Genomic DNA, 20,881 nt, shown 5'->3' on the forward strand with positions numbered 1-20,881 from the left:
CAATAAAGAGGACACATCCATTTAGGTAGGTCAGCAAAAAGAAGGAAATAGCACAGTGCTTTACAATGTTATTAATCATAATCCATATAATTTCATTTGTCCTTTCTGCTTGCATATGTTATTAGGACATGAGGAAATAGTGGCAACATTTACTGTAGAAACTCTTGGCAAATAGCATCATATAGACAGCCTGACTTTGTGAAGATTTAATATAGCTTTTGTCCATAAACTAAGAACAGTTTTTCAAAGCTAGTGAGACCTTACACAGAAAACGCAGACCCAATAAGTAAGAGAAAAACAAAACAAAGCTTAATCATCACCTCCTACCACCCCTAAACCCAGTGGCTAGGTAGCGTGGGGAGCCAGGGGAGAGAAAGAGTCCAGCTCTCACTCAGGCAGGGTACAAGGCTGAGAGGAGAGGAGGAGGAGCCTTCAGTCTGGAGGAGAGCTCGGTCACCTCTGACGGACCAGGGAAGGTGCAGCCACTCCCTCAGCAGGTTGCAGCAGTTGTCAAGCCCAGGAGCGATGTCCTGGTACACCAGGCAGCCCGGGGAGCGGCCAGATGCAGTCTCCTAATAGAGTGCGGTTCTGGTTCCTATGGGAGACACCCAGCGTCCACGGCCTGGGCTGCCCAGGCATAAACACACCACCAATCTTCTCAATGGACCTTCCTACAAAACAGTCACATTCTTATAATCCAAACAGAGCATTTGTACCTAAATTCAGACTCCTACGTTGTAACAAACTTACCTCTTCTTGGTTATATCTTAGCACCTACAAGCTTCAGCTCCCTTAGGGGAGTGTCTGAAGAGAAAACCTCAATAGAAGGTAGCATTTGATTGACTCCCCGAGCTCTGTCAGAGAACCCCTCCTAATGCCCATTGGCCATTCTGACATGCATGTTAAGCCCTGAGTAATTTAAAGACTGTCAGTACTTAATTCTGAGAATTACTGTTTCACTATACAGTAAGTATTCCTTTTATGAAAATTCAGTGACACCTAATCACTCACGTTGACCACAGCAGAAACAATAGTAATAGCCTGGCTGCTAATTCTTCTCCATCCAGGAGTGTCTGCATGGCAATAGCATTATTAACCTGATAAATTTAGTAAATTATTACTATTAATCAGGTAAATGTATTGTCAGGGATATGTAAGACACTAAAAATATTTGCACAATGCTTTAATTTAGCCAAGCAATTTTTCCATCTATTATTCTATTTAATCTTCAAAGCAACCCCTGGAAGGAGCTATTATTGACCTTGTTATATATATATATATGAAGAAGTTAAGTCTTGGAAAGGATAAGTAACTTTCCCAAGTCCCCACAGGTAATACATAAGCTCGGGGCCCTTTCTCTTCCACCCAAAGAAGTCATTACAGCTTCTGTTTACACTCACCACACCCCTGCTCTCCAGTAAAGGGTAACCTGACACAGATCAGCATTGAGGCGGGCAGCTGCCATCTGGCTGGTATCTCCATCAGTTTCCCAAGAAGCCAGTGTGTATCAGTCTTAGTATCAGGGGAAACTGAGCTGGTGGCCAGAGCACCTACTGTATATGAGGCATTATCTTAAGTGCTGCAACGTCTTCTATATGATAGAAGTATACACCACAATATAAAGTGTACACAAAATACCAAAAAGGTGCAAGTGAAAGAGACTCCTGGGTTCAGGCGAAATTTTATTCTAGAGGCAGCATCTGAAATGCACCCCCACAGTTCAGAAGGCCAAGCCTATTATAATGAATGAACAGCCGAGAGAAATACAAAATAAAGAGTATGCTAATTCTTTTTCAGAGGAATTTAAAATTAAGAAGGAAATATTGCTTTTAAATCTTATTACAGTGAAAATCAGAACCTCCAAATAAACAGCATATAAGAATGTGGGGGGGGGGGGGGTCCTTTTGCCCAGTCAGGTGTACATCATTATATCCAGTCACTAACTTCCTTAAAATGTATTTGTAAACTATCTTTGGAACTGCATCATACTTTAGATGCACTGATAAATCCCTAATTAAGGAAAGAATGAGAAATACTTTTGTAAAAGAGAATCTTTTTATAAAATAAGTTATCATGTAAGTCACTGTTTTGTAAGTATTCATTTTCACAGCATGACTGTTTAAAATTGAGAACTCCTATTTATGACTATCAGCGAGCAGTGGTAATAGAGATGGAATGATTGAAATGAATGGGGCTGGTAGGATGGCATGGCTGGAGCCCAATTTAGAACCAATCTTTGCTGTTCCAAAGGAAATAAAGAACACTGAATTCATTTTGCTCACTTCAGATCGTGCCATAGAGTATTAGGTAGACTTTGAAGGACTCCATCCAAAACAGAGACTCACTAATAGATCCCAAAGGAGGACTCAGCAGGAAAAATACACACACACACACACATATACATACACATACAGAGAGAGTTTTCTTTTTTTAGGGTAGAAACTTTGGTCCAATCTTGTTTCCCCGGTGGCTACAACAAAGCCTGGCAGAGAACTGGAGTTCAATAAAAATCTGTTGAGTAAATGAAGTCAGCTGGGGATCCAGCGCTCTTCTCTAAAAGCTGTCCCTACAGGCAGTAAAATAAGACATCAAGAATTTCAGCAAGGAGTGGGGAGTGGGGGTGGGCGAATGGGTGAAGGTGGTCAAAAGGTACAAGCTTCCAGTTACAAGATAAATAAATCCTGGAGATGTGATGTACAGCATGGTGACTATAGTTAATAATACTGTATTTTATACCTGAAAGTTGCTGAGAGCCTCGATCTTCAAAGTTCTCATCACCAGAAAAATAAATTTGTAACTATGTGAGGTGATAAATGTTGACGAGACCTATTGTGTTAATCATTTCGCAATATACACATACATCAAATCATTATATTGTACACCTAAAACTAATACAGTGTTATAGTATATGCCAATTATATCTTATTAAAACTGGGGAAAAAATGTTTTTAATAAATAAATAAGACTCCAAGGCCAAATGGCTTGACTAACCAAAAAAGGAAAGAGTTAAGCTGATATTTGAATTTTAGGTGGTATTTTACCATCACTTTGGGCCCTCATCCTAGGGCATTAGAGAATATTCTGGCTTCCTCCATTAATGCAGTGTGGGTTGTTTTGTGATAGGGGAAGCAGCCTGTTTGCCTATTTCCATTTTTGTTGTGGTTATAATGAGCTCAGTAAAATTTTCTAAGTTTCTATGAAGCAAAAAAAAAATCAGACTGCCGGGTTTGAATCTCATCCCTGGCACCTCCTAGCCACTTCATCTTGGACAATTTTCTGTGACTTGGTTTCTTCATCTGTAAAATGGGGACAATGGCACCTCAGAGCTTCTTGTGAGAATTCAATACATTAACACTTAGAAACAGTGCCCGGCACAAGCTAAGTGTGAAGGGAATATTAGTTATTATCATCTTTCTTATTTACTAAAGACAAACCTAGAAAGAAAACCACACCTTCCTCCACAGGGCCCTTTCCCTCAGCTCCCTGTTTTGCGTCTTACAAGCCAAATCTAAATTTCCTCAGCTAAAGTTAATCCAATTTTTCCTGATTCCTTTTAACTTTCTCCTGGGACTCCATCTAAAGTTATTTTTGCCAAGAAGAGATAGTTACCATTCAGGGCAAGAAAATAGAGCAGAGAATAAATTACACACAGACCTCATCTACTTTTTTATGTGTAAGTTTCAAGCCTTCAGTTTGGTTTTTCTCCATGTAGCAGCCACATTCCTAAGAGAAGCTCACCAGGGTAAGCAGCATCTCTGCTCTGGGAAACAGATGCAGGTGTATCCTAGCAACCCAAGTCACGTGATGGGGCCTTTCAGCTAGCTTCCTTCCACCTTCATGGTTTTCATATAGGCAGAGAACCTAATGTCTTTAAATGAACGGATGGATGGGTTTTCATTAACTGAAATCCAATGGCATTTAGTTGTAACATTTACAAATAAAGTAAATTGATGGAAATAAATAGAATTCCTAGCAGGAATGTTTAATCCAGATAAGATTCTTTAGATAAGAAGAGATCCAAAGACCCCAGTAAGAAGAAATGCTCCTCAACTATTATAGGGATGGGTGGCATCATCCTGTATATCATAGAATCATGCCGCTACTAAGGACATTGCAAGGTCAGCAAATCCTGCCCCCCACACCCCTCCTCAGTCCAACAGGCAAGGCCACACTGAAACTATCCAGGTCAGATGGCACACCTGACTTTTTTATTTAGAAATTCCCAGAGTCCACAGCTCCATTTACAACCATTGAAGTGTTTAGTGACCCTCAGCATATTTAAAAGGAAAATAACTTCCCCCAAACACTGATGCTCAAGTCCCTAAATAAATATTCCCAGCAACATGTACCCATTGATGCCATGAAATATTTGGGGTGTCTTACCTCAAGTGGGCCCTAACTCTGCTCTGAAATCATTTAAGCCTCAGCCTCCAACACATTCTCCATGTTCCCCCAATCTCTTCAAGTCCCAACTCACTCTCACTGTCAGCAGGATTTAGGTTCAGCCAAGCTCCTTTCTTTTTCACTCATGAATGAGTTTCTTCACTCAGCCTCATTGCTTTGCATCCTCGCTCTAGAGAGCTCTGTTCTTTGTTAAAAGCAGCTACTCCCTGGCCTTCATCCCCCACGATCTCATCCATCATGGACTTGCTCTTTCCTTTTACATTTTACATTTTCAACATCTCTCTCTCCAACGGCTCTTTCCCTTCTGCTATAAACATGTTCAGGGTCCCTGTCACCTAAGGAGACTCTGGCTCTGCTCCACCAGGACCCTCAAGGAAGAATCTTCCTTTTCTCCTCTTACCCATCAAACTCTGAAAGATAGTCTCCCTTTCTACCAGCATTCCTTAGCCTCTGCTCACTCTAAATTCTTGACTCACTCGCTTACTCTGAAAATTCTTGCCTTCTAGATTCTGTCCCATCCAGTTTACTCACATAGCTTTTCGTACTCCCGAAGATCCCAAATAGTCTTCTAACCCCAATGATCATCCTCACGAACCTTCAGCAACTTCTCACAGTGTTGACTTTATCCACTTCTTACTACAACTCTTTCTTCCTGGGAGCGAAGGTCTCCATTTAAAGCCTGGTTCTACAAGTTACTCTACCTCACTGAGCCTCTGTTTTCTGATCTGCAAAGCGGGGAGAAAGATATTCACTGTACACGTTTTTTTCTGAGCATTAAATGAGATAATACATGTCAAATGCCTAGCATGTAATGGGCTCTCAAGGTAGGATGGTATTTGTATTTATTTTTACCTTTCCTTGGTGCCAGAGTATTCTGCCTTTCTGGCCACTCCTTTCCTTCATCGGGCCCTCTACTTCTTCACTCTGCCTTCTGTCAAACTTACAAAGCATCATAACTTTAAGCATCTGCTCTACGTGAATAACTCCAAATTTACCTCCAACCCCAGCTTCCCTGCCTGCCCTCTTTTTTTAATTGCCTACTGGACAACTCTCTCGAGTGTCAACAGGCACCTCACATTCAATCAAATTAATCATCTTAAAAAATAAATATATTTAAATAAAAATAAATTGCCTTTCCTCGAAAAGCTGATTTCCACCTGATTTCCCCATTTATATTCATATAGGCCCTATCCTTGCAGTTACGCAGGCTCAACGCCACCATCAAATTCTTTCTCCCTTTGTTCAAGCAATTTCTTCCTAATTCGGGGCAGTTTTGCCACCTCACTATCTTTCACGTCTGTCCCCTCTTTTCCGTCCTTGCTCGGCATCATCCGGCCTTCAGGAGTTCTGACCTGATTTATTGCAATGGCCTCTTAAGGGGTCTTCCTGCTTCTTACTGAGCACTTCCTATCCACCCTCATATTTCAATCAGAGGGATACTTCTCATGCAAAGATCTGATCACAACACTCTTCTACCTATAGAATCCTTCAGAGCTTCCAATATAGACATGGCAACATAAATTCATCCTTCTCTTCTCCTAGAAAGCTTCAAAAACCAATAGTGAAAAGGGAAGCAAAAAACAAGCAAACTCCATTTTTGGTAAAACTAGGAAATATTCCAAAATATTTGTATATGCAGGGGCTATGTGGGCAGAAAGGGTGAAAGCTGAGGAGAGAGAAGCCAGCAGTGGCAGTCGTCAGAAAGCACCACAAGAATCTAATTCCTCCATGTGAGGAACACGCTAAGGTGCAGAGTTCTTTCCTTTGTCTGGAACAGCACCAGCACATGCAAGAAGGAGAGGGTTGGATGGTGGCAGAAGACCCTCCTGATCCTGACTGAGTGATAGAAAGAGGAGATGGGCTACACACACAACTAGGCAGATAAGCCATTTCTGCAGGAGGGAGTCTGTCTTTGTGGTAGCTAAGAGGAAAGCCTTCCAGTTGTGAACAATAACTAGCCTGGAATGCTGCCCTGGGCCCATTCTAACCCAAGTCACTACCGATGAATAATAAAAAAGGGATTAACATATAGATACATTCTAAGAAAAAAAAATAATAAAAGAGCAAAATGTATTCACAGGAGAATAATACTCTATAAAAATGTTTCCAGGGAACAGATGAACGCTATGAATAAATATTTTACCCTGAACTTTAAAAAATTTAAATCTCAATGATGCACTTATCTATGAAGAAATACTTCAAAGTTGGAATGCCAAAATTCAGGTAAGAGCAGGTGAGGCAGCAAGAGGAGATGAAATGGGAGTAGCACCCAGGAATGTAGTAGAGGGAGAAAAATAAAATCACTGAATTGCAGAAGAAATGAGAAATAGTGCAAGATCAAATACACATTTTGAAAAACGCAGTGCAAGACACAAAAGATAGAAATGAGGAAAGTGAACAAAAATGAAATGAAATGGAAATAGTTAATTGGAATTACAGAGAAATTCTATTTATAGAAAACAGAAATTGGAGATCTAACATAAGCATAATTGGTGTCTCCAAAGGAGAAAACCAAAATAATGGATCAGAACAAATATTTTAAAATATTATCACATAACTTAAAAAAATAATTTAAGAATTTTTTTCATAAAAAGTGTTTTTAAACTTTGATCTAGATATCTAAAGGGCCACCCTATGCCAGGAAAAACTGATTCAGAATCCTCAACACCCAGACATATCCTAGTAAAGTTATTGAACTTCAAAGAAAAATAAAGATCCTTTGGGCCACCAGGCAAAATGATGAATTCTTTTATGAGGCAAAAAATCAAGCTGGCCTCAGACCTTCTTACAGGAACATTCAATGCCAGGAGACAATAGAGCAAGAGATTTTCTACTGAGGCAATGTCATTGAACTATAAAGACTACTTAAAAAAAAACAGCTTAAAATATTCTAGAACTCTAGAACTCTGTTCCCATAAGTAACTCTTGAAAAAACTACTACAGAAGAATTTAACCTCCCAACCAAGAGATGCTTGAGTACACTCTGGCAAAATCACTAATTGTGAACACTGATACTAAGAGTCTAATAGAACTAAGGTTAAAAAAAAAAAAAACAGAATTTGAGTAACAGAAAGGAATGTAAATGTTATTTGCCACAACAATGGAGAAATAACAACAGAAACTGAGAGGAAGAAGAAAGAAGGATGGAGGTAGAGTTGGCAGGCTTTTTGCCTCGTTGTAATACCTGTACCTTTTACTTAGTATAACAAAAAATATAATTTAAGACTGACAACTCAAATACTAGTAAAAGAAATATAAGCATATTTAACAGTACGAAGTGAAACACTAAAAATATAATCTTATATTGTAAAATTGAGTGGTGGAGGAGAGAAAAGGGAGAAAGGGTACATGCACTAATTTGGTCATTGCTCACAGTAGGAACTGATGAGTGCCGCCCAAAGAAATGACATTAGAGCCCCACCCCAGACCACCTGAGTCAGAAGACCTTTTAAACAAGATCCCAAGGCGGATCATCAGCGCATTAAAGTTTGAGAAACCACCTCTACACTAAAGCCAAGTTGTAAGAATTCTTGCTTTCTCAACTCCATTTCCCTTTTTTCCTTGATAGGAATACAACAGTATTTTTAGTAGCTCTATATTTGTTTCCTGTGGCTACCATAACTAATCACCACAAACTTAGTGGCTTAAAACAACAAAACTATCATATAGCATAATATAGTATTATAATATAACATAATTCTGGAGGCTGAAAGTCTAAAATTAAGATGGCAGCAGGGTTATATTGCTTCTGGAGACTTCTGGAGAATCACTTTCTTGCCTTTTTTGGCTTCTAGAGGCTGCCTGCGTTGCTTGACTTGTGGCCCCTTTCTTGATCAACCCAATCTGTTGCATTCATCTTCACTCATCCTACCACTGCTTTGATCCCCCTGTCTCCCTCTTATAAGGATCCTTGTGATTACACTGCATTGGGCCCCCAGATAACCCAGGATATTCTCCCCATTTCAAAGTCCTTAACTTAACCACATCTACGAAGTCCCTTTGCCATATAAAGTAACATCTTCACTGGTCCCCAGGATCAGGATGTGGACAACCTTGAGGGGAAGGACATCATTCAGCCTACCACAAACTCCATTTGTTTAAATCTCCACCATCCTTCCCCACTCCAGTCAACTACTTCCTCCTTAAAGTTGCTCTGACTCAGCTGACAAGGAAGAGCTCTGGACTTAATTGTACAGCTTTTATGGCGCTTACCCCTTTGTTCTTTGATATAACCATTTGTGTACCTGTCACACCTCTCCCTTTATCCCATCCCACCTCCATTCTTACTAGATTGCAATTTCCTTAAGGAAAGAGGTTGCAGACATGCTTTTAGTCCCATACTCTACGAAAGGCACACACACACACTCATCTCATCAGAGACTTCTTAATTGTCAAATCCAGTGCACACTTTTAGGTTCATTCATTCATTTAACAAATAGTTACTGAAAACCTATTATGTGCCAAGCGCTCTTCTGGACTCTAAAAATACAACAGTGAATAAAGCAGACGAAATCCTTGACCTCTTGAGGTTGACATTCTGGAGAAGGAAATAAATAATAAACTAGTAGCTGCATAAGCTGGTGCCTGGTCATGAGAAGAGCTGTAAAGGAGGACGGCCCGTCTTTCTCACTTCCCCTCTTGCAGCCTTTCCCTATTGACCACCCCCTCCTTGAAAATCCCTCTTCCCAAAGTTTAGGGCACCGTGGTCTCCAGGTTCTCTGCTTCTCTTTCAGACTGCTTTTTTTTATTTCTTTCTAAAGGTTTGCTTTACTGTCATACTTTTTAAGTATTAGTGTTATTCAATTATCCATCCTCTGCCCTCTTCCTGTCACCTGCATGCTAATGTTTCCCAACTCTCTATCTCCAGGCCTGACTCCTCCCCCTTCCCAGACCTCCACATCCCACGGCCTCTGGTCATTCCCACCTGGATAGACCACGGGCATTTCAAGCTTGATATATTCAAGAATGCAATTTTGCCGCCCCTAAAAAGCTTGTTTTTGTCTTGCGTTGCCGATCTCAGTTGGTCATTATGTCCCAAGCTAGAGAGTAGGGGATACCTTTTGACTTCTCTTTCTCTTTTGCTCCCCACTTAAATCTATCACCCAGTCTATCAGTTGCGCTTTCTAAATATCCCTCCATCCAAGCCACTCCTTCAGGGCCTCCTTATCCCTTTCCTAGAATATTGCAAAGCTTTCCTGATTGCTCTTCCCCTCTCTAGTCCACTGGCCCTTCTAACCCATCCTTCACACTCCTGCCAAAGTGATTTTTCTAAGGCATAAATCTGACTGCATTGTTTCTGAGATGAAGTTTTCCAGTGGTTTCCCCACACCTTCAGGATAAAGAGAAATTCCTCTACATCATTGCTAAGTCCTTCCATTCTCACTTCATCTCTCCCTGCTTCCAACTCACACTATATACCCCAAGCATTGACTCCTCAAGGTCTCCCTGTGAATTCCCGAATTCACGGGGCTACTTAACTCCTCCAATTTTTTCAGTCACTGCTCTCTTTGCTACAATGCCTTTCTTCATCTCATTTGTCTAGTGAACTAATCTTTTAAAACCATGCCTGGTCGTTATTTATGCACTTAAATCTTCCCTGTAGGAAGAGGAAACAATAAAACCTTGTTTTTTATGTCTTATACCTACTTGCATTCATTCCCACATCATGGCCTCTGCACTTGATGTTCCCTCTTCCTGGAATGTTTTCCCCCAATTCTCCACATGATGGCTTTTTCCAATCATGTAGGTCTCAGTTCATATGTTACTCCCAGTGAGGTCTCCTGTCCACTCATTCTAACAGAGCAGCGCCACCACCACCCTGGTTGCTATCAGTACCACCCTCAGACTGGTGCTTTAAAGGGCCTTCTCCATGGCCACCTGGGACCTGGCACCAGCCAGGGCTGCAGTGCCATATGGGTAGGGTTCCCTGAGCCCAAACCAGTCCCTGCAAGAACCCGAGACCCATTTCAACACTTCAGGACATTTTCCAACTCTCTAGTTCCTACACAGGGTCAATCAGATGCCCCAAAGAATTCCCAGACTTATACCTATGAAGTTATCCAAGGGCACCATATCCAGCCCTGGTGTCAGGTGGGAAGCCTGGCCAGCAGATCACTCCAGCTGACTGGCACAATACTTCTGTGATGGGATCATGCGAGACTGGGTAGCCAGAATGAGGCTGCCACATTGATCTGGAGTGACTCACATTGTTTCTAGAGACACAGGTCCCACATATCCTGGGAGTGACACTGCTCCTTCATAGCACTTGCACAATCTGAAAGTACACTGTGTATTAGTTTGTTTATTCATTATTTTCTGAGTGCCACTCCTCCACTAGTAGAAGGAAGTAGTAAACTCTTGAAACTGAAAGAGTGAAAAAAATCAATCTCAGCTATCTTATTCACCACTGGATGTTCAATGCCTAAACAGTCCTGCACAGAAGGTATTCAACAAATATCTATTGAGCAGATAAGTGGATGATTGTGTGAAATGCTGTATCTAACTACAGACCTCTTTCCTCCTCCAGAATGTAAGCTCTCAAGGATTCTGTCTTATACACCTTAGTCCTCACAGTAACAAAGCACATGCCATATGGGAGCTTTTAAAAACTGCAATGTCCAGGACCAATTAAACCAAAATATCTTATGATGCATCCCAGGCAGGAGTATATTTCAGGCTCTCTAGGCAATTGCAGCGTACAACCAGTTGAGAAAAGGGTGACCAGTCATCCAGGTTTGTGCAGGACTGAGGGGGTCTCCCAGGATGCAGAAATTTCACTGCTAACACTGTGATTGTACCAGACAAACTGAGATGGCTGGTCACCCTGGTTGAGAATCACTGATCCAAACTGTCACCCTGGACCATTCTTGAGTGATGTATTTTCAATTTTAGAAAAGTCAAAATTCATTGGCTTCATGCTTTCATTTGACACATCTAATTACATTCAGGTGGCTCACGTTGACCTCAGTGACTGCTTCCTGCTATGCCTTCTTGTTCGGATTTGTGCTGCTACTATTGACTCCAGTGACAGACAAATTTGTGGCATACAAATGGCAAAAGGAATGATTAAACCATTATAGCAGGTCAGCAATGACCAACAGAGCAGCAGAAGGAAGCAAAGTATAAAGTGCCACTTTTCCAAATGGAACCCCAATGAGCCTTCACTTTTTTCCTTCGAAATGATAACAGCACATTTTGACACATTCCTATTTATCACTTGCATATACCAGTTACCCTGGTATGAGTCTGCCATCCCTGCTGTTATCTGAGGAGATAAGAAATGATTTCCTTATTGAAAAAATCCCTGTGTAAACTAAATTAATATCCATCATCCCAAACACTAATTGATTTACTACAAGTATGTGGTTAATGCTGAACCCAGAAACAGAAATGCCCTTTGACCCATGAAGAGAACACAGCACTGCAGCTCTCTAGGATCTTGCTATTCAAAAGGTGGTCCTGGATCATCAGCATCAGCATCACCTGGGAGCTTGTGAGAAATGCAGACACTCAGGCCCCACCCCAGACCTGCTGCATCAGAATCTCTGGAGGTGGGGTCCAGGAATCTGTTTAAACAGCCCTCCAGGTTATTCTTATGCATGCTCTCGTCAAGAGAACACTTCGGTCGCCTAATCCTCAGCATCACTATCTCAGAGCCAAAGGGAAGAAGCAAGGGGCAGTGGGAAGGCAGCATATAGCACAGTGGTTCCAAAATCAACTGTACATTTAAAACACCTGTGGATCTTTAAAACTAGAGCCTGGCTCCCACCCCAGGCAATGTGACTTACTTGGTTTGAGATGCAACCTGGGCACAGAGATGTTTTAAAAGCTTTCCAGGTGATTCTAAAGTGCAGCAGAGTTGGGGAATCACTGACACAACCTCATCACCAGGAGCCCTATCCCCAGCTCATCGCTTTGGGCCTCCACTGCTGAAGAACCCACAGGAATGGGCAGCGTCAGCATTTGCTTTCCCTCTGTCTCTCACAAACATCAGAGTCAGCAGTGATGGAATGAAGGAAAAACTCACCTCTGGCATGATGAACGCTTGTTCTCTTTACCCCCTGTTAGTAGCCGTTTACCTTTGACCTCTGGGGACCTCAGCATCTTCATCTGTCAAATGGAGACAGTAAGACCCAATTCCCAGGATTATTTGGGAAATTACATATGATAACATGCAGAAGTGCCTAATATATTGCCTAGAACACATTAGATAGTCAAAACATCTGAGGCAGGTAAGAGTATTGTCTCTTTCCCCTACTCCCCTGGTGGTGGGACATCCAGCAGCATGAAATCGGGCAAATATTTAAGCATGTCCCCTGTTCAGTGCACCAAGAGTGTTGATGAATTGCAAAAACGCTGCTCACATTGTGAATTCATTGATATGACCTCATTCTAGTCTCTCATCTGAGCCAGTAAACAGGATAATCCTTATTGTCCCCACTTCACAGATGATAAAACAGAGGCTTAGAGAGGTCCAGTGTCACACAGCCATCAAATGGCAGACTCAGGTCCCCTGACTGTAGCCCAGTACTCTCTCCACCTAGCACTCTCAGCTTCACATCCAGCTGCTTGGCAGTTTGCATTCATGGACAGAAAACATTGATCTCAACCCACTCCGTCCCAGTGGAACTTTCCGTGCTGATGGTAATGTTCTGTGTCTCCCCTCTCCAATTCAAAGGCCACCAGCCACCAGGTGAGGCTTTGAGCCCTTGAAATGTGGCTGGTGCAACTGAGGAATTAAAGTTTTCATTTTCTTTAACTAATTCAGATTTAAATAGCCACAAGTGGACAGTGCCGGTCTAGCCACAGAGTCTGGAGAAAAATGGGAAACTGAAAATTTATTCCAATGGTTTCTAGCCACAAATCAAAGTAAACCTAAGCCACTTATTCATCTTTCTCTTAAGCGATCTTCATAACTCCTTCTCAATAGAGTGGCAAAGCTGGCCCAGGAGTTGATGAGGGGGCCATCACGGTGCAATATACAATTCAAAAGATGCCTTGAAACCAGTGATTAGCCAGCAGAAACGTGTTGCAGAGCAGCACTTCTCAAACTTTAATGTGCTCTCGAATCACCTGGGATCTTGTTAATATATAGATTCTGATTCAGCAGGTCCGGTGTGGGACCTGAAGTTCTGCATTGCCAACAAGTGCCCAGATGCTGCTGCTGCTGCTGCTGCTCCATGGGCCACACTTGCACTAGCAAGACTGTCGAGTGGTTCTCAATGGCTGATTTTGTCTCCCTTCATCCCTGGGGAAATTTGGCCATGTCCGGAGACATTTTTGATAGGCATGTCTTGGGCAAGGGGTGCTATTGGCATCTCCTGGGTGGTAGTATGCTGCTAAATATACTACACTTACAGGACAGCCCCACGATAAAGAATTATCCTGCCCAAAATGTCAAAAGTACCGAGTTTGAGAAACCCTGCTGTACAGTTACGTCTACTCTTCAGGAGACGGGTGTCGATGCGAGAGTGATGGAGCGGGTCTTCTTGGTCTAATAACTGATCATTGTTTTCTCTCTCCTGCTCTTTTCTCCTATTTTCTACACACAGGAGCCAATGCCTCGGCCCCAGACCAACTGAGCTTAGCGTTAGCCTGGAACAGAGTCGACATCGCTCGCAGCCAGATCTTTATTTATGGGCAACAGTGGCCGGTAGAGTATATGTCGTCACCTCTGAAAAGCCCGCTTGCTTGGGCAAGGGTTTTTGTTCAAGGAGCCTCTGACAACTGCTCAGGAAACTGCCGCCTTTTCTTTAGGATGGAAATATTCCTTTAGAGCATTCCGGGGTCTCAGCTCCCTTTCTCATAGTTAGGAAAACACTGCCACCTAGTGGAAGATGAGACAAAGCACAACTCCAAAAGTTGCAAACACTTCCATCTCTGAATGGAATTTTCAGCTGCCAGTGATGCCATTTCTTCTACGTGTCCAAAAATTTATATGAGACAAAGTTGTATTAATTAAAACTAAGGAATGAGTGGAGTTAGCCGTTTGTTTCTCATTGTCTTTGAGGTTGCTGCTTCCTACCAGTGGCATCCGGTGCTGGTGTATGGCTGGGTTGCACCTCCGGATGCAGAATTAGCAGGCTTCCCCATGCAGATGCCATCTGGTCCTGATGGCTGAGCACAAGTCCTCCTTATTCCCAAGAACAACACAGAGGGAACCAAAGCTTTATATAACTGTTCTTGGTTTGTTTCCCTCAACTGACTCTACCAAAAGTAAAAACTTGGAAAATTGGCCATTGGGTGGTATATGTGTGTATCCCCAGGAGGCAGCGACAGCCTCAAATTTGAGTTCTGTGCCTGGAACCACTGAAGGACAACACTCTCATGACCAAGTCTTTTTAAACCATTCCTATCCCCTGGAGAGCTTCTGCCTGGGATTAAGTCCCGTATTCATTTAGTGCTGCTGGTGGATTGCTCATGTGAAAAGACTTGTCAAGGAGTCTGGACACTGGGAAATTTTTGTGAAAGGAATCAAAAATCCTAGCCAGTGACAAATTCAGAAAGTAAGCTGCTCTTTTTTTAGTTAAGTGATACCACCTCGTCTCCATCTCACCTACTTCAACACAGAGAACCAGCATCTATTTTGATCCTTTGGTCTGTTTACTTGGTCCCTCTTCTTAGGTCAGCCAGGGGTCCAATTCACAGCCTAAGGAAGATGAAAATGAAGACAGCAAAGCACCCACTTAGGCACTTCACGGGTATTGCAGAAGTTAGGTCAGAGTAGGGAGAGGAAAAGCCTTGTAAACCCTTGTACTTTCTCAGGATCAAGACCAAAAAAAAAAAAGAGAGAGAGAGATTCAAGGAGGAAATAGCTTTTGGAACTAGAAATCTTTGAATTCTATTTGCAAAGACAGACCCCCAAACACAGGAGAGATTGTGGCTGTCCCAACAGTGCAGCTGGAAACAGTCTTGATAGCGTGTTGATGTGCTGAAGGTTTACCAGATGTCAAAGGCATCCATGTCTTACCTGTTCAGACGAACACCAAAACACTGCACCCCTAGACCCCGGGGCAGCCTAACTCATGACTTGATTTGCAGGTGGGGTCTCTGGAGCAAGCCATGTTGGATGCCCTGGTTCTGGACAGAGTGGATTTTGTGAAATTACTGATCGAGAATGGAGTAAGCATGCACCGTTTTCTCACCATCTCCAGACTAGAGGAATTATACAATACGGTAGGACCAAGCTAAGGCACTTTTCATTTTCTCTACGTTTTTTGTCTTACCTTCTCCTGCCCCCACATGCCTGTGAGTCTCCTCCCTCCCCTCCAAATGCATGGACCACTTTTCACAAATGCTCCCTTACACCTGAGTAGACAACAAACACCAAGTCACCGAGATTCCTCTTGTTTTAACTGCTCAGTTGTCAGCATCTAAGGCAGAACGTTATGGGATCACCAAATGCAACATTCTCAGATTCTTACACAAAACCACGAGGCTCTGGAAATTAGAACACAGTTTATTCTGTGAGCCCCGAGGGTGTCTGAGGCAATCAATGAGGAGGATTCATTTAACTCCAAGCATCAAAGGAGGCCAATTAACTATCCTGCACCATCTTGTTATCCTCAGAACTATGAAGTTCTTTCCTTTTCCACCATAAGAGAATAAAACGCAAAATACCTCTTGTTTGGAGTTACCCCAAAATATTTTTTGTTTTGTTTTATAATTATTTGTTCATTCATTCACTAGAGATACCAAGAAGTGATCACAAGAAAAACTACTATTTATGAAGTTTTGGAGAGTATTCCATGAGTTAAGTACATTGGTTCTGAGCTCTCTGAGCTGATACTCAGCAAAATCCAACGAAGGTTAAAGAGTAGATATTGTATTCCCCCATTTTACAGAGGAGAAAACTGAGGCCAGGAAGTGAATTGGTTTATTCAAGGTCACAAAACTCCTAAGTCAAGAAAAAAGCCAGTACTGAACCAAAGCTCCTGTCACAGAGATGATCTTTCCCCTCACATGTCACATTGCTTCTGTCACACCACCCACAGCACTAAGGAGAAGGAACTTATTGACCTGTCCACAGCCAGTGGTAGGTGTTAGCTGGTGGCATCCTGGCTCTATCTCATTCCCACTGCTGGAAGGAGAAAACAGGTTGGCAGGATGGCTCCAGGTTTCTGTTTTCTCGATTTTTCTTGGTTCAGCATATTGAGACTTTCAGTAAGAATAATGGGCCAAAGTGGTGGAGTAGGATACTCCAGCTCGCACCTCCCCAAAAAGACCAACAATTACCATAGAAGAAATGGATAAATTCCTACAAACATATGATCTACCAAGTCTGAATCATGAAGAACAAGCAAATTCAAACAGACCAATGACAAGGATGGAGACTAAATCAGTATCCAAAACCTCCCAACAAGGAAAGCCCAGAACCAGATGGCTTTGCACGTAAATTCTACCAAACATTTAAAGAATTGACTCCAATTCTTTTCCAACTCTTCAAAAAAATTAAAGAGGAGGGAACACTCCCAAACTCATTTTAGGAGGCCAGCATTACCCTGATACCAAAGCCAGATAAGGACACTACAAGAAAAGAAAACTACAGGTCAATATCCCTGATGAAATGGATGCAAAATTCTCAATAAAATACGAGTGAACCAAATTCAGCAGCACATTAAAAAGATCACTCACCATGAGCACGTGGGATTCATCCCCAGATGCGAGGATGGTTCAGCATATGCAAATCAATAAATGTGATACAGTGCATTAATAGAATGAAAGACAAAAGTCATATGATCATCTCGATAGATGCAGAAAAAGCATTTGACAAAATTCAATATCATTTCATGGTCAAAACTCTCAACAGCTGTGTACAGAAGGAGCACACCTCTACATAATAAAGGCCACATACGACAAGCCCACAGCTAACATCATACTCATGTGGTGAAAGCTGAAGGCTTTCCCTCTAAGATCAGGACTAAGACAATGGTGCCCACTCTCACCACTCCTATTCAACATTGCGCTGGAAGTCCTCACCAGAGCAGTTAGGCAAGAGCAGGAAATAAAAGGCATCCAAATTGGAAAGAAAGAGGTTTTCTGGTAACGTACTCTTGTATATAGAAAATCCTAAAGACGCCACCAAAAAACTGTTACCACTAATAAACTAATTCAGTAAAGTTTCAGGATACAAAATCAACATACAAAAGTCAGTTGCATTTCTATACACTAACAATGAACTATCTGAAAAAGAAATAAAGAAAACAATCCCATTTACAATAGCATCAAAAACAATACCTAAGAATAAATTTAACCAAATAAGTGAAAGGATCTATACACCGAAAACTATAAGACATTGATGAAAGAAATTGAAAAAGACAAATAAATGGAAAGATGCCCCATGTTCATGAATTAGAAGTGTTAATATTGCTAAAATGTCTATAGTACTCAAAGCCATCTATAGATTCAATGCCATCGCTTTCAAAATTTCAATGGCATTTTTCACAGAAATAGAAAAAACAATCCTAAAATTCACATGAAACCACGGAAGACCCTAAATAGCCAAAGCAATCTTAAAATGAGCAAAGCTGGAGGCATCACACTTCCTGATTTCAAACTATATCACAAAGCTATAGTCATCAAAACAGTATGGTGCTGGTATAAAAAAAGATACATAGACCAATGGAACAGAATCGAGAGCTCACAGTAAACCCACACATACATGGTCAACTAATATTTGACAAGGGAGACAAATATAAAAAACAATGTGGAGGTTCTTCAAAAAATTGGGGGCTGAGGGGTCGGGGAAATGAAGAGACATTGGCCAAGGCTACAAAGTTTCAGTTATAAGATGAGTAAGTTCCAGAGATCTAATGAACAGCTTGGTGACTGTAGCTAACATTACTGTATTGTAAGCTTGAATGCTGCTACGAGAGTAGAGCTTTAATTTTCTCAACACAGCAACAACAAAAGGGTAATTATGTGAGGTGAAGGATGCGTTAACTAACCTTATCGTGATAAACATTTCACAATATATACAACTATGACCTCATCGCATTGTACACCTTAAACTTACACGATGTTCTATGTCAATTATGTCTCACTAAAGCTGACCAAAAAAAGAATAGTGAGGTTTTCAGTAAAATAAGTACATAAAATAAAACACAGAGTTGAATGACTTGCTTGTGAATCAGAGAATCAAGGGAGTAGAGTGATTTATTCCAAGGATTGGAAAGAAGTAAGTAGGAAAGTTCTAGATCAAGACAGGCCAATAAATTTCCTCACTCCAATCAATGTGAGATGGTTCCCTGGAGAACTCTGTTGAGAAGGATGATGGGACCGTGAACGGCCTCAGGAATAGTAATAGCTGACATTTACTGAGTGCTAAGCACTGCTTTCCTAGCTTTATAAGCATTTCATCATTTAATCCTCACAAAAACCCTATCAGATAAGTGGTATTATTTTCCTCATTTTAGAGATGCTAAGACTGAGTCACAGTTAAGTAGCTTGCCCCTGGTCACAGCTGGTCAGCAGCAGAGCCAGGCGCAGAGCCACACATCGGACTCGAGTCTGCTTGTATAATCCCCACACAATACTGCATCCCTCAGTGGAAAAAGTTCATGGAATGGGCAGGTAGCTGAGGCAGCCACAGGCATTGTCTCAGTCCCTGAGAGTCTTCCAACCGTGCTGAAGGATTTGCCATCATTGAGATCCTCCAATAGGGTCCCTTAGTGAGCAAATAAAAATACAGGATGCCCAGTTAAATCTGAATTCAGATAAACAACAAATAATCTTTAGTATAAGGATACCCCAAATATTGCATGGGACATATTTATATTAGACATTATTCATTGTCTGTCTGGAACGCAAATTTAACTGGGCATCCTATATTTTATCTAGCATTTCTATTCCTAAAAGACAATAGGATAGCAAGCCATTTCAGTTTATTCTTACCTTAAACAAACATACATCTGGTCCCCAAGGCTCTCTTTTTCCCAAATAGCCTGTGGCTTTTTCTTTAGACCAGATTTTAGCAAACTACCATCCACTTCCAAGGGCCAAATCCAGCCTGGTGCCTGTTTTTGTATGGCCTGCAAGCTAAGAATGGTTTTTTACAGTTTCTAATGGTTGAAAATAATCAAAAGAAGGATGATATTTTGTGACATGCTGAATTTATTTGAAATTTGACTCTCTTTCAGTGTCCAAAAGTAAAGTTTTATTGAAACACAGGCAAGCTCATTTGTTGATGTATTGTTTCTGGCTGCTTTTGCACAACAGCAGAGTAGAACAGTTACGATGAATACTGGATGGTCCACAAAGTCTAAAATGTTGACTACCTGGCTATTTACAGAAAAAGTTTGCCAACCCTTGCTTTACACAATTTCTCATTCATTATGGGTAACAAACCAGTTGGGATTGGCAATGTGCCAAAGCATATTTCTTTCCAACACAGTAAATTGACCCCTTTGTCTCCCCCTGCTGCACAACGAGCCTTTTAAGACGTGTTTTGGCCCAGCTGTCAAGACCGTTGATGACCTCCTTGATACAGTTTGATCCTGGAACCTCCAAGGGCTTTTCTTGAGGAACCACAATCCAAACATCTGCCAGTGTGTTTGTTTAGAAAAGATGAGTACAACTGAGCAACTACAACAAGGTTCACCTTAACGAACTGCCCCTCCACCAGCCAGAACCCTTCCTTCCAGATCCTTCCTGCCTTGCCAATGAGAGCCCCTTGACTAGCAAAACCATTTGATTCTTCTTTATTGTTTTCAGAGACATGGGCCCTCAAACACATTGTACCACTTGGTCAGGGATGTCAAAAAGGTAAGAACCCTCTCGACCGCAGGTCGGAGGCCCTGTCTTGACTGCTTCCTGTGATTAGAAAGCGCCTCTGTTTTGCATGAGCTGCCGGAATATTCCTGCCCCCGCCAGACCCCCCTCATTTCAGGACACAGCCTGTGTGTCTGTCTTCTCACTCTGACGTCTCTGCTTACGACGCAGCTGCGGGTCTACCTCCAGTCTCCGTGGTGGGGATGCTTTCATTGGACATACTGCTTTTGGATAGTGGAACTCTAGGCTTTCTCCCATGCCGTGTGGATTTATGCCATTATCTGTATTTTTCATAGGCCCTCACTGTTTGGGGAGCCAGTTTCCATCTGTCCAACTGACCATAGGAGGTATCTTTACTTACCAGCTCCTGATGCAATGTGTCACTGTCACGTCTGGCATTATACAGGGTGGAGTAAACACAGCTCAAAAAGTTCTCAGAGCAGCAGCAGCTAAAACACATATGTGCATTCCATCCTGCTAACACTTTATTTTTTCCAGTATACTTTTTCACATTCATCGTCTAATTCGATAGGGGGAAAAAAAGCCAGTAGGTTTGGATCATGTAGATTTATTCCCATTTTACAGAGGAGGAGGATGAAATACAAGGAGGTGCGAACTATATTAAGAGGTTAGTGAAGAGCTGGGATTAGAACTCAGGTCCTTTGGTTAATAATAAAATGATAGTACTAAGATTCAGTGATGACTAGGT

The 20,881-nt window shown here is 41.8% G+C and overlaps 1 protein-coding gene across 1 annotated transcript in view; it reads left to right on the plus strand.

Annotated features, from left to right (window-relative positions):
- TRPM3 (transient receptor potential cation channel subfamily M member 3) overlaps positions 1–20,881 on the plus strand; it is a 273,663-nt gene that overhangs the window by 158,840 nt on the left and 93,942 nt on the right. The window contains exons 12-14 of the mRNA XM_046663892.1: positions 13,956–14,056; positions 15,445–15,579; positions 20,116–20,166. Coding sequence (XP_046519848.1) covers positions 13,956–14,056; positions 15,445–15,579; positions 20,116–20,166 — 287 coding nt within the window. The remainder of the gene's footprint in view (positions 1–13,955; positions 14,057–15,444; positions 15,580–20,115; positions 20,167–20,881) is intronic.

Source organism: Equus quagga, chromosome 6 (genome assembly GCF_021613505.1).
Source record: "Equus quagga isolate Etosha38 chromosome 6, UCLA_HA_Equagga_1.0, whole genome shotgun sequence".
In the NCBI taxonomy this organism is placed as follows: domain Eukaryota; kingdom Metazoa; phylum Chordata; class Mammalia; order Perissodactyla; family Equidae; genus Equus; species Equus quagga.